This window comes from Colobus angolensis, unplaced genomic scaffold (assembly GCF_000951035.1).
Source record: "Colobus angolensis palliatus isolate OR3802 unplaced genomic scaffold, Cang.pa_1.0 Scaffold5, whole genome shotgun sequence".
Classification (NCBI taxonomy): Eukaryota; Metazoa; Chordata; class Mammalia; order Primates; family Cercopithecidae; genus Colobus; species Colobus angolensis.
In genome coordinates, this window is record NW_012118487.1 from 21,678,015 (window position 1) to 21,693,311 (window position 15,297).

The 15,297-nt window shown below is 32.4% G+C and overlaps 1 protein-coding gene across 4 annotated transcripts in view; it reads right to left on the reverse strand.

Moving 5' to 3' along the window:
* TLL1 (tolloid-like 1) overlaps positions 1–15,297 on the reverse strand; it is a 223,262-nt gene that overhangs the window by 87,529 nt on the left and 120,436 nt on the right. For all 4 annotated transcript variants that reach the window (XM_011959658.1, XM_011959657.1, XM_011959659.1 and 1 more), the window contains exons 6-8: positions 12,916–13,094; positions 8,657–8,762; positions 2,125–2,249 (exon numbers count right to left, since the gene is read on the reverse strand). In XM_011959658.1, coding sequence (XP_011815048.1) covers positions 2,125–2,249; positions 8,657–8,762; positions 12,916–13,094 — 410 coding nt within the window. The remainder of the gene's footprint in view (positions 1–2,124; positions 2,250–8,656; positions 8,763–12,915; positions 13,095–15,297) is intronic.

A 15,297-nucleotide genomic window follows, 5' to 3' on the forward strand; every position in this document is an offset into this window, starting at 1 on the left:
ATGGTCTCGATCTCCTGACCTCGTGATCCGCCCGTCTCGGCCTCCCAAAGTGCTGGGATTACAGGCTTGAGCCACCGCACCCGGCCTATTTCTATATTTCAAGTCAGAAAATGGCCCATTAATGTATTTTACACAATTGAAATCTAAAGTAGAAACTGTACTTCTAATTATCTTCCTGTTTATAACTGAAACATCCAAGAATTGTAGGCTAAAAATTAAATTACAGTATCATAAGCTTAGTTTTTTATTCTTCCTGACTTTCCTACAATTCCATGTGCATACAAATCTCTAGTGTGCTTCTTAAATGTAATGTATGTAGACATACATTTAGAGATATAATCAAGATAGTTTTATACATAAAGTGGTCATTTACTTAGTTGATATTAATCAAATAATTTTCACTTTTTAAAAGTTGAAAAGTATGTGCCCAATGTTACTAGACACTAGTCAAGGATCATCCATATCTTTTGTCGTAGTGGTATCATTCTCTTATAAATTCATTTTCTCCTATGGAAATTTGAATTTTAAAAATATAGCACATATACATGTGTATCTAACATACATAAAATGTTTTCAAGGCATTTATGTAAATATGAATGCAACTTAAGTAAACAACACGAAGTAAATAAATTATGAATATTAAGTAGAAATGTCTTTTGGTACACGGAGAAAATAGAGAGGCAGACAGATATATTTATACACAAAAAAATGTTGAAAACCCACTTCCATTATTGAATCATTATAATGTAAAAGTTTTTATACACAGCTTTAAATTCCAAAAGTATCAACTGCCCTTTTAAAAACTTAATAGTCCTAAATTACAAGAAAGCTAACAATTACAGTAAATTGAAAAAAAATCATAATTTCTTACAATTTTCCTTAGCAAATCTAGTATTAAGGAATACGAAATCCCTTCTCTCAGCAGGATTGTCAACAGAACCCACTGAGTTGAGTCAATGACTTAAGTACCATGACATACTGAATTATGAACTTCCTGGGAAGTTCCCAGGTATTTCCTGGGATTATTCAACCAACTCACTTTTTCTTGCTTGCATTTGAGTTTTATCTTTCCAACAGAAGGGTTCTATACCATACGTCGATGAGTACATATTAAATTTTTATGAACGAATTAGCTAGCCCTCATCTATAGCCTAAAAGTACCCTGGACTGTCACCAGAAATCATAAAAATTTAATTTATATAAGAACTTCCCAATAACAATATATAAATAAACATAAGCAATTATAAACGCCATTGATTAAGATATTCATCAGTTCTCTGATTTTCTGCAAACATTATCAGATTTGTAGCCAATTAAAACTTTTATAGTTATTGTTTTATTATATCCGCAACCTTAAGTATCTAGAACAATACTTCCAAAAGTGAATTCTATAAGTAAGTATTGGGTAAAAGGAGGTTTCCTTGGACAAATAATTTGGAAAAGACTGTGTTATGCAAAGTTAAGCATGTTTCTTTGCTGTAAGATATTTCAAATATTGTGAGTATACTGGAGATGCATAGAATCTAGATTTCTAATGTGGAAAACAGAATCTTTTTCTTCCTTGGACGATTAAGGCATAGTGTTCCCTTAGAACATTAAGACCTTTCGTGAAACTTTATTTAGGGGCAAAACATACAGTAATTCACTTGCAACTGGTTAGAACTTTTTTTTTTTTTACAACAAAGTTATAAATTCCTACTGATAAAATTGTAATTTATATGCCATTAATGATGGTATTTGCGAGAAAAGATCATCCAGGATCCAATTCTGAAGTTCAAATAAAGGATATTCTTTTTATATTAGAAAGGACTATGAAATCATGAAACTATTTAATCAATGACTATCAACAACCATTCTATTTTGCTCTTTCACTCATTAAATTAAAAGAAATAAAACATGCTATCCCTGTGCTTGAACTTTGATTTCAATAACTTGTTTTTATTTACAGCAATTAGGTGTTCCATAGTTCCCTCCTGCCTCATTTTATGATTATTGACTTTGAACTGTACACATCATTTGCCAAGAGGGAGGGAGACAAGTAAACGCTTGAGTAAATCGTGGCTTATTCATCTGGAAGAGCACAGTCAAGTACAGTCATGCTCTTGTGTTTGTGTAGTGCAATACCTGGACATCTATACAGCTTTCTTGCCTGTGCGATATCTCCTTTGCTTAGACGGGTTCGCTGACCAATTGCAGGACGTATGCCATTATCATCACGGGAGGGGAGAATGGTATCCAGAAACATCCCCCTGAAAAAAAGCAGAAGCAAACCACACCTAAGTCACCAAATAAAAACTCATGAATTCCTTACTTTTATAAGGTTATTTATTTCAAACTCAAGTCAATCAAAGGGGAATTACACCTTGTGTGCTTTAAGCAGTGTATCAGGCTTTCAAAACACTTTCATCAAAGTAGAAAAAAATGCACATTAAATGGGTATGCCTAGTATAAACTCAATGATGTCATTCATTTTTTTTCCTTGAAACACATATGTCCTTAAAAATATGGAATACCTTGTAACCATGACATTTGTTTTGGTTTCCCAAGCAGATCTAAGAATTCCTTAGATTACCAGGTTGTAAAACAATGATTCCTCATAGAGGTCTATTTCCCTAATAGCAAACTACAATAGACTACGTTGAAGTTACTAAGATTGTAAGAGTAAAACAAAATATACATAGGTTAATTTTTCTGAATTAAACTACTAATTTAACCTAAATATTCTCAGAAGTCCAAGTATTATTACAGCATATGTTAAAACAACAACAACAAAGAATGTCAAAACTTAGGGCAGTTTAAAGCAATTTTTTCAATTTTTCCATCGTAAAACTAGTAAATAAGAAAGACTAATGAATGCCCTGATAATGTTAAACTACAGATAGTGAGTTGTTTGGGATCAAGATTGTGGTAAAAGATTCACGAATTTTTCCTAATATGCATGACCTAAAGTTCTGAATATAATGCCCTAAAAATACTTTCTAATTTTTTTTTTAATGTATGTCAAACATTTAGAGCTCTAAAGAAGTGGGAGCTTAAAAGTTAAATGAACTGGGAGGCTATTCCAAGGGTTTGAGAAGTATGAGTTGTGTGTTTGTGGATTTACCAAAAACAAACAACAACAACAATAAATCTTTATATAAAAATATCTTAAATTTAGAAATAAACTTTTATAATATCTTTTAAATTGAGATAATGATGGAGCACTTCTTTCCAAAATTTATAAATGAATATAATGAATTTAAACTAACATTCTCATTAAAAGAACAGCATTTTCAGCTCTACTTAGCTTCCATTAGGAAACAGTTACTAGGTACTGTTCTAGGTATGGATTTATAGCAGTAAATGAAACAAACAGAAATTCTTTCCTTTATGATTCTAATATTCAAATGTGAGGAAAGAGACATTAAACAAATGATTAATAATCCAGGTAGTAATAGGTACTATGGGGAAAAATAAAGGTGAGAAAATGGATATTGATTGTGCAGTGATAGACTGCTTTTAAATAGAGTGATCAAAATGAAAGTCACTTGAAAGTTGACATTTTAGTCACACATGAAGAAAGTGAAGATCAGAGAAATATGGGTAACTGGCAGTAGAGTATTTCCAGACAGAAAGAACAAGAAACACAACAGCTCAGAAATGAGAGGACCCCTAAAATGTCTGAGTACCAGCCAGATAATTTAACTTTTACTCTCAGGACAACTGTTAATTTACAGGAAAATAGTAAGCAGATGAGTAATATGATCTACAAGAAATTTTATTACTAACTGCCCTAGCTCCTAGGTAAGCGAAAGGGCACTGATCTTTAGATACAAGTAATTCAAATAGGGAGACTGGAACTCTTTACTACAAGATCTAAACATCTACAGAACTCCATATGTATACTGTCTGAAAAGAGAGTAGAGAAGTAGAGCTAGTGATTCATGGGAATTGAACATCAAAAGTGAGAGTCTGTGCATATTTCAAAAGAAACCACTCTGGGCAGACAGTGTAATCGAAAAAGAAACAAATTACAAGGTAGCATTGAGAAAAGCCTTATAACTTGAGGCATGAGTCAACAGATACATTAATTACATAAACCCAAATTAATGGAGTATTAGATTTCTGTAGTATTTTAGTACTAACAAAGTATTCACTATTTTCTTTTTCTATTTTTAAAAACAAATTTGTGGTCTCTGGGGTTTGATTTTTTCCTAACGTTCGAAAAAAGATTCAATTTTAAAAGGCCAATGACATCTTGGAGAGAATATATTCAATTTTGGACAACAGAAGTATGAATTTTGTTTCATTCTGTCTACTAAGGTAATCTCCCTTCCATTTAAAGGGAGTTAGTCACTCATTCTTTACTTATTTTTTGTGGTCAGGAAGTTAACAATTATGATTCTCCATATCCTGACAAGTCATACAAGATCTTACTGAACCTCCTCAGTGAGCCGCTATCAATAGGCAGAGACAGATCATATCATGGTTCACTTACTGTTCCTGATTTGTTCTTACTACATGGAAAGAGCAAACCAGCTATGCTTTTAACAAAAATTTGTAAAATTTTACAACATTTTTTAATGAAAAATGGGCAGTCCACAGTTCAGAAGCATGTATATTACAAAATAGTCACTCATATAAAGACCCTATATATCCATTCCTATTCTTCCCATAAGTGATTTCCTAAATATATTGATGGGCAACATCATAAAAACAAATGGAATTTCTATAGACTCTGCGGGTTCAGAATTTTTTAAACTTCAAACACCTACATTAACAGAATAAAGAACAAAAACCATATGATCATGTTAGCTGATATAGAAGAAGTATTCGACAGATTCAGCACGCTTTCATAATAAACACACAAAAATCTAGGAGTAGGAGGAAGCTACCTCAACATAATAAAAACTATATATGAAAATCCCACACCTAATGTCATAATCAATGGTGAAAAACTGAAATATTTTCTTTTAAGATAAGGAACAAGGCAAGGATGCCCACCCTTGTCACTTATATTCAACATGGTACTGAAAGTCCCAGCCAGGGCAATGAGACAAAATAAAATAAAATAAAAGCCATCCAAATTGGACAGACAGAAGTAAAATTCTCACTGTTTGGAAATGACTTGATCTTATACATAGAAAATTCTAACTATTCCACACACACACACACACACAAACCCTGTTAGAACCAGTCAATGAATTAAGCAAAGTCATGGGATATAAAATCAAAATGCAAAAATAGCTGCATTTTTATACATTTATGGCAAACAATCCAAAAGGTAACTGATTCCATTTACAATAGCATTAAAAAAATACTTAGAAATAAACTTAACCAAAGAAGTGAAAGATTTTACACTGAAAACTAAACAAACTGCTGAAAGAAATTAAAGAATGGACAAAGATCCCTTGGTTCCTGAATTGAAATACTTAACACTGTTAAGATGTTAATACATCCAAAGTGATCTACAGATTCAATGCAATTTCTATCAGAATCCCAACATTTTTTTTGCTGAAATAGAAAAATTTATCCTAAAAATCCTATGTGATTTCAAGATACACCAAATAGTTAAAATAATTTTGAAAAAAAAAAATTTTGAATATTCACAATCCAACTTTGCAGAACTGATTTCAAAACATATTATAAAGATGTAGTAATCAAAACAGTGCAGTACTGGTATAAAGACAGACCTACAGACCAGTGAAATAAAATAGAGAACACAGAAATAAATTACCACGTACATGATCATATTATCTTTGACAAAGGTGCCAAGATTCCTCAATTAGGAAGTGACAGTTTTTTCAATAAATGATACTGAGAAAACTGGATTATCTACATATAGAATAATAAAATTTAGCTCTTTTTAAAAAACACTTTAAAAAAATTAACTCAATGCATTAAATAAATAAGCACAAGACCCAACTATACAACTCCTAGAATAAAACACAAGGGGAAACCTTAATGGTGTTGCATGTGACCAGGATTTCTTGGATATGACACAAAAAGCACAGTCAATAAAACCAAAATAGACAAATAGGATGACATCAAACATACAACATTGTATACATTAAAGGATGCAATCAACTGAATGAAAAGGCAACCTATGAAATGAAAAAAGAAATTCCAAATTACATATGTGTGTGTATATATATATATATATATATATAAAATAAGTGATTTAATCTGAATATATAAGGAACTACTACTCAACAACAAAATAATCAAATAACCTGATTTAGACATGGGCATAGGACTTAAATAAAGATTTCTCCAAAGATGATATGCAAATGCCACCAAGCATATAAAAAGATGTTCACTGATCGTCAGAGAAATGTAAATCAAAACTACAAGGAGATACGACATCACACTCAGAATGGCTACTATTCAAATACAAAAAATAACGTGCTGGAGAGATATTTGCACACCTATGTTCATATCAGCATTATTCATAAGAGGCAGAAGCTACACAAATGCCCACTGATGGATGACAAGATAAACAAATGTGGTATATACTTACAATGAAATATTATTTGGCCTTAAAAGTGAGAAAATACTTTCACATGCTACAACATAGATCAACCTTGAGGAAATAATGTTGAGTGAAATTAGCCAATCACAAAAGGACTAATACTATATGCCTTATAGTATAGGCATACGTATATATATAATATACAATTATATGTATAATATACAATATCAAAAGCAGTCAAATTTATAAATAAGAAGTAGAATAGTGATTGCCAGGAGCTGAGAAGAGGTGGAAAAGGGAAGTTGCTTAATAGGTATAGTTTCTGTTTTGCAAGATGAAAAAGTTCTGGACATCTGTTTCACAATAATGTCAATATATTTAAATAACACTACTGACTTTTATGTCTAAAATGGTTAATATAGTAAATTTGATGTTTTGTATTTTTCCATAATAAAAAAAAAATTCAAAAACTTTGAGGGAGTAGCAGAATGAGACCCGTGTCAAATTTTTCTTTTCCTGAAAATCATTTAAATACAAGTCAATAAACAGCTTCTTTAAAGACTCGAAAAATAAAATAATGTGAATGAAACAATGAGGCTATCCTTCTAACAGGTGGATATGATCTCCTGTACTGTAGAAGTGTTGAGTTTATTTATGAAAAATGCATAAGATGGTTTTGAAACAATAGGATCAGTTAATAAACAAAGGCTGATTGGCATTCAACGCATAAGCAGGTGTGGGTCAGGCTGACTATGGGCAACAAGAGCAGATTAATTTATGGGAAAATATGCAATGTAACATAGAAAAAGAGTATAGAATAAGGCAAAACATACATTTAGAACTTTGCTAAAGATTTATCAACCGTGAAGGAAAAAAGGAATACATCGTTTTTCTCTATTCTCCAGTACCTTCTCTGTTCCAAGGAACCAAAACTCAGGTTAGTTCTAAATAACATAATTCAGTAGCAGAAGAGAGGCACTTGGACTGAAGTGGAGCCTAAATACCCAATTATTACATGTTTTATAGAAAACTCCATTCCAAGCATTTACCAGAAAATAAAATTCTGTAACCCTTTATGATTAATTTCAGGTCAAATTACTGGGTAGGTATTTCTATCAAAACTTAAATTCATACTCTAGAAAAAATAAGCATTTGGATAGTTAATTACATTTTAACAAATGAATACATATGTCTATAAATAATGTACTTTAGAAAAGAGTAATTTTAAAAACACAGTTAACACAATTTTTTTAAATAATAAACTTTGGTTTGGAAAAAATGAATAGTTAATAAATGTGTCCAAGTATTAAGGTTTCATTTACACACCCTTCTCTACTTTTTACCCAGAAAAGTTTTATAAAAGCAGCTTAATAAATTTGAATATTTTTCCCTTTTCCTGACCTTGCCTTCAGAAATAGATGTTAATGAACTGTGAAATGGCCATAAGTGGGCACAAAAGGAAAAAGAGTTGAAATGACATAAGAGCATAAAATGGGCATAAATGGAAAAAGGGGTAAATTCAATGGTTTAACGGTTGCAAATTCTTTACCTGGGAACTATTTGCTTGATGACATCATCTTTAGAATCAAGTAGATCAAAACCCAAGTTTATTGCATTCTTTAAAAGTAGCTTTAAGTCATTAATGACATAATTTTAAGGTTAATGAGTGATGAACTATAATTCTAAATTATATGAGGCAAAATATCTTTCTAATCTGTTATCTGACAATTCATTTAGTAACATCAGTTTTTGAGAGTAAGTTGTACTTGAGCAGTAGAAAATACACAGTATAAAGCACAAGTCACCTAGACTGTGACATTCCAACTGAGCTGCTAAATAACCTATTTAGCTTATGAATACCCAATTTTCATTAAAAAATGCTTTGCCAACTTAACATGCTGATTGGTTTGGTAACACTTTTAATTCAACTTTTTAATGATTTAGAAGTATAAAATTGTTTACATAATTTATACCATCTTATCACTTTAAATTCACATTTTTGGTAGAGAATGTAAAAATATATTTTTAAAATGCCTTTTAAATACTTGCTCTTGGCTATAAATGTTCATGAATTATTTTTCTACCTTCTGCAGTGAGGTAGCAATATTTGAAAGCAATTCTAGTTCTAATGTCAGGCATAGCTTTGTGAGGAGCCACATGGAGGAAAGGAATTAAAAGTCAAAAGGTATAACCTGAGACTCCAACCTTGAGAAGGTGTTCCTGGCATAGTGCATGATACTGTCAAAATCATATCTTTCTCCAAGTGAGTTTACTTCTCCAGGCTCCATCTTCAGAAAATTGTACTCTTGACCTAAGAACCAGGGATAAACAAAATCTCAGAAGCCTTTTAACGGACAGAAAATAGACCAGAAGTCCTTTCCCACACCTGCATCTGTTCTTTGTGAAATGACTGATCTTGCTGATCGAATTTACATACAAACACGCACAGGCACATGCAAAAAGCATCTGTCTTCACTCTACCATCATACTGAAAAGCGATATTGAATTGGAACAAAGTGTTAATTTCTGCAAAAAGGTGGACTACCAAAAAGCATACGTTGACTTTGTTTCATATATATGCTCTTTTACCACCTCATAATATTTATTTCTTTAAAATCTTACTGTGTTTTTGGTAATGTACAAATAATTACAAAAAGTTATGTTTTTATCTAATGAGTTTCCCATTTTTATGACTAGTCTGCCAGGTCCCACAAAAATTATCTTCCAATTTGGTTTAGATACCTTCTATGAAACAATAGGAAAAGATATAAAAGCAATATTAGTTAAACAAAGCTCTGCAGGCTTTAGCTCCATGATTTCATCACACAAGATAAAACAATAGCAGCTAATTCTCTACTTTCATTTAAAAATGAAACAAGTTTATTCTTGATGAAAAGGCGGTTCTCCTTTGAGATTAAGAAGAATATGCTTCAGAACTTGAATGTTTTTTTTAAATCTCCACATCTGTTAGTTTAACTTCTGGACATCTTCAATTTTTAATAGATTTTTCAATTGCCTGTTTGTGTCTGTATTGTAGTATTATTTCTCGAAATTTGAAAAAAACATAGACTTAAATTCAATGGTTCCAGAAAGAAACATTTCTTAAAACAGTTTAAGTTTTAGTAATTTCACAATTTAAGTACCCAAAGATTGTGCAAATCATATCACTTATGTAACAAAAAGCTTTGAAACATCAAAAGACAAAGAAAGATGAGCTACAGGAATTCCAGATTCACTTCTGGAGCTAAAAATGGAACTACTATGCCCTTTATCTACTTAGGTTTTTAATTCCAATTGCCATAATTCAATTAAACATAAAAAGATCACATTAATAAAGAGTTTTCTAAAGGCAATAAAGAAATTGAGTTATGTCTCTCCTACATGTGATAAAGGAAACCTGGGGTATTTGCTTGAGAATTAAAAATGAAGAATCAACCTGGAGTCGAACCCAAGTCCCAGACCAAAGTGTTTTAGTCTGTCTTTGAATGAATTTAAACAATACATAATTTAAAATTAACTAACAAGACCTTGTCATGAAATATGTGCTCCACAAATCTCTGATAGGTCTATTTATGTTACAACCGTTCTTGGGAAATATTCAACATTCTCTTCAACCCATGATAGAGGCAAATGTTAAAACTCTTGTCTCATAAGGCGTCTGAAGTCTAATGTAACAAATCCACAATCAGATTTTCAAAAAGCTGTGGATCTAATTTTATACTTACTAACCTGTAAGATTTCAATTTAGAGTATAATATGGGACCAGATTCTCTAAGACAAAATATTCCATAAAAACTTCTGAAAGTAGAACATTACGCAACTTCAGTAATACATTTCAATGCGTCTAACTTGAGAACCTAATGTGTATATGACACAATATTTTTTTTAGTTAAAAACAACATAGCCATACATATGTTGGAAAATAGACTTATTCCATGAAAGAAGGAAAGAGAAATAGAACACATAGCACTAAGGGAAACCACATTTGACAGTTTTAAAAATGGCAAGCCTCCTTCTTGAAGTCATATTCCAACATGGATTAGATCCTTATACCAATTTGGTTCCTATCATAATCACTGATTTTGCATACAAATGCGAAGCCAAAGTATGTGCTTATTAGACATCACCCTTGACTAAGACTTGATCTTAAGTTTCTGAGTGACAGCAAATCACAAATTTGTTGAAGATTAATCTTCAAGATGAACACTTTCATACTGGAATTGCTCTGTTACAGTGGTTCCCATCATTCAGGAAATCTCACCCAATAAATTATTTTTTTCCGTTGGCTAGAAAACACTAATAACTCTTGTTAACAGCAAAGTTCTCATTTATGTGGTAGTTGAAATAACTTTCAGATTTATTTCCTCTTTATTTCCCTCCTAGTGATATATAGGATGAATCTTGGTAGTTCATGCATTAGAGTCTTCTATATAGAGGAGTATACTTTTTTAGACTAATTTTTGATATTTAACTCTACAGATCACTTTGCCATTCTTCAAATTATTTATTTTCTTGGCTTCCAGGACACCACAGTCCACTAATTTTTCTCTTACCTTTCAGGCAGCACATTCTTAGTCTTTTAGGACATACTCTACTAAATATTGCTTAGATATTGTTTTTACCCATTTTATATCCTCAACCTTTTTTTCTTCTCCCTCCAATTTTTCCCTAATTAGTCAAACCTATGTCAAATTTTTATCTTTAGATACATCCTGAAGTCCAGACTCACCTTTCCTTTCTCTACAAAATAAGGATCATACAAAGACTTTTTAAATCAAGGATATGCTAAGTTGAATCATTATTTGTCCTTCTCTTTCTCAAAAACATGCTGTTTTATCAATATTTCAACGTGTCAAATGTCTCATGTGATGGTGCCAACATTCATCTTCTCGCCTAAAAAGAAAACTTTTGAAGATTTCCCCTCACATGATGGTATTACTCTTAAAATATTTTTGAAAAACTATTTCCTCTTCTTCCTTTCGACATGTACTACCCTAAGAACCTAGTCATCTCTCGTATCTACTTATTTAGGTTTCTATTAGGTTTTATGGACTTCAGGCACATCCCCCCACACCCAGTTAATGATCGCTGTAAGTCTGACTGCGAAAATGAGTTCTCTGTATTTTAATCTGAACTTTTCCTGCCTATAATCCTTTAATTATTCCCCACTAGCTAGAGAATAAAACCTGAATTTCCTCCCCAGGTTTACATCATAGAGAATCTTCTCTAAGTAAAGGATAAGATACCAACTAATCTCCCACTTGTAACAGCATCAACCATAATGGTCACATAAAAATAATTCAATTTTCTGTAATGATAGCATTGCTCATGAAGTTCTTTTCGCTTGAAATTTAATCACTCTTCTGTCCGCCTGAAATACTTCTACTTTACTTCTGAATTTCCATTCCTTTACAACTGCCTTGACTCACTAAGGCACTTTTCGTCATGCCTTGCTTGGACTCTACAGTATTCTCAACATATATTACTAACTACTGTCACTTGTCTCACTCATTTGCAATCATTTATACATATGCACATATCCCACACTAAACTTTGTAGTTTTCATGACAGTATCTTCAATGCCTAAAATTGGCTCAATAAATAATTGGCATCAAATATATAATGAGCAAATAAAGAGATCAGTACTGTTAATTACAGAAAGAATTCAATGTTTGTAACAAAACTGATCATGAATAAGAAAATAAAAACACATTTTTACCTTGCTTATGCTTAAAATACATACCTAAAATACCTTACGAGAAAATTCCAAACAACAGAATTTTTTTTGGCAACTGAAATATATTGATCTTTATGTACATAAAAGTTAAAAAATAAAAAGTCTTACATTGAGGCCATTATCAAGTATCAATTATCAGAAAAAAATGGATTTTAAATAGAAATTATATTTCAATTACTGAAAACTTTCCTAAGAATTTGTCTTGAGGGTAGTCAAGTTTAAGAGGAAAATCTCAGAAAAAACTATTTATATTAGCTTGGAAATGACTCATTTCACTGGATTTTCTCCAGAAATTGTACCTGGTATAACACAGATTCCTATGGTAGCAGCACGTTTTATGGCAAACCCTGGACCCTTTTAAAATCCTTATAACATAAATTATAGAACTTAGTACAAAAAACGTTTAAGTAAAAAAGAAATATTTAATAATATTAATTTATGGTTCAATAGCTCACACCCATTCTTGGAAAGCACCAAAGTTTGGAAATAAAACAGCTAAATCTTAAAAAAGAAAGCAAGTCTAAAAATGCATGAAATCACACAGTCTCCAGGAAAAAAAAAATTAAAATATAAAATCATCATGGGTAATTTTAAATCAAGCAAAATGTTACTCTATCGTATCAAAAATAGAAGTTTACATTTTTGGGAAAGTGAAATAATAAACTGCATAAATACGATTCAAAGATACCCAGTCAGCCTTAAACCCAGCACATCCTATGCCTCTCACCTGGCTGGATGTTTTCTCTTATGATAGTTACATGGTTATCTCGATCTGGTCGTGTATGTTCATGCCAAAAGCCTATCACGTGGCCCAATTCATGAACAACAATTCCAAATTTATCACAGTTCTTGCCGATAGAGATTGCCTGAGGTCCATTTCCCCGCCGACCTACATAGGAGCAGCATCTGGAATATAGGAGAAAGTGGAAATAGTGGTGGAAAGGTGGTGCCGGACAACTGACAATACAGTGAATATTTTGCAAAGAATAGTGATGAGCTATAAAGTCCAACACATTCAGGAGCACAACAACCTCTTATTACTACATATGACTAGTTTCTGATATCCTTTCAAATTTAAGTTCAACAAAAGTTTCCAAATAATCAGTTCAAGTGCTTTTGTAATTATCTATATATTAGAAAATATGCTTACATCATTTTTAGAAGCATTCAGAAATACATCAGAAAATAAAATAATTATCATGATGATGACAATTATATCATGATGATGATGATGTATTTCTGAAGACATATAGTTCTGCTGAAGACATCAATACACATTTATTTCTAATATAATTTTATCCTCAGAATTCATATTAATTACTTAGTCTACTACTTTGTCAGTGTGGTTATCTGACGATAATTCAATATTATGTCAGCATTAAATGTAAAAGCAAGGAAAGTTTATTTTTCCTCTTTGAGAAAAACAGAAACTTATTTATGAAATATGTTGGTTAATCAAAGAAAAGAAATTACTTTTTCTACTCATGGAAGAATTTTTTAAATAAAAGAAATGTTTCAAAGAAGAAGTTAATTAAAGAAAATTATTTGTGGCTGGTTGCAGTGGCTCATGCCTGTAATCCTGGCACTTCGAAAGGCCACCCTGGGAGGACTGCTTGAGGTCGGGAGTTTGAGACCAGCCTAGGAAACATAGTAAGACCCCATCTCTACAAAAAATTCAAAAATTAGCTGGGCATGGAGGTGCAAACCTGTAATCCTAGCTACTTCAGAGGCTGAGGTGGAGGGATGACTTGAGCCCAGGAGTTTGAGTCTGCAGTGAGCTGGGATCATACCACTGTACTCCAACCTGAGCAACAGAGTAAGACCCCGTCTCTTAAAAAACAAAAAAAAGAAAGAAAAGAAAATTATTTTCAAAAGATGAATTAACTAAGGTTAATGGTTAACTGGTGTTAGGAACTGAATATTTATGCCCCCCCAAAATTCATATGTTGAAACTTGATCTTCATGGTGATAGTATTTGAAGGCAGAGTCCTTGGAAGGTGATTTGGGGATAATGAGGACTCTGCCTTCATAAAGAGATCACTGCCTTTATAAAAAAGGCCCCAGAGAACTCCCCTGGTCCTATCTACCATGTGAGAACACAGCAAAAACACATCTCACATCCATCTATGCACCAGAGCAAGCCCTTACCAGAAACCAATTCTTCAGTGCCCTGTCTCCAGAACTGTGAGAAATAAATGTTTGTTGTTTAAAAGCCACCCAGTCTATGACATTTTGTTATAACAGCCTGATTAGACTAAGACAAGTAGTAAAGAAAAATCAACAACTGGGAGTAGTATAATGAATGATATTTATGTGATTTGTGTCAAATGAGCAGTCTAATAATTGAGATTAATTTTTTATTTCATCATCTGAGAGAATCTCCTGGACTGTCAAATAGAATATGAAACATCCAGGAATGTCTTTCTGCAAATTTTCATCAATTGATTGATATTTACATATTCAATGATGTTTTTCTTTTTGCTTTTTTTTTTTTTTTTTGTAAATGGAATTTTGCTCTGTCACCCAGGCCGGCGTGCAGTGGCACTATCTCGGCCCACTGTAAATTTTGCCTCCCAGGTGCAAGTGATTCTCCTGACTCAGCCTCTGGAGTAGCTGGGATTACATGCACCTGCCACCACGCAAGGCTAAGTGTATTTTTAGTAGAGATGGGGTTTCACTGTGTTGCCCAGGCTGGTCTTGAACTCCCGACCTCAGGTGATCCACTTGCCCTGGTCTCTCAAAGTGCTGGGATTACAGGTGTGAGCCATTGTGGCCAGCCTCAATAGTCTTTTTCTATCCAAATTAGAGAAATTCCATCTAGTCATTGTATGTGTGTGCAAGTGTAAGTGTGTGAGTGTGTGACAAAGTGTGTGAGTGTGTGACAGTCCCAAATATTCTTGGGACATAGGGTGGGAAAGACTGAGTACACAGGATGCCTACTTTAAAACAAATTTTAAATGGCATAATATTATAGTAGCTACAATTATAAATACATCTAAAACGTTAATAATTAGAGTTTAAATTAAAATAACATCAACAGCACAGCAACAGAGGGCACTAAATAGTTGGCTTCAAATAGTTGGGATCATGATGCACCAGACATTGCCAA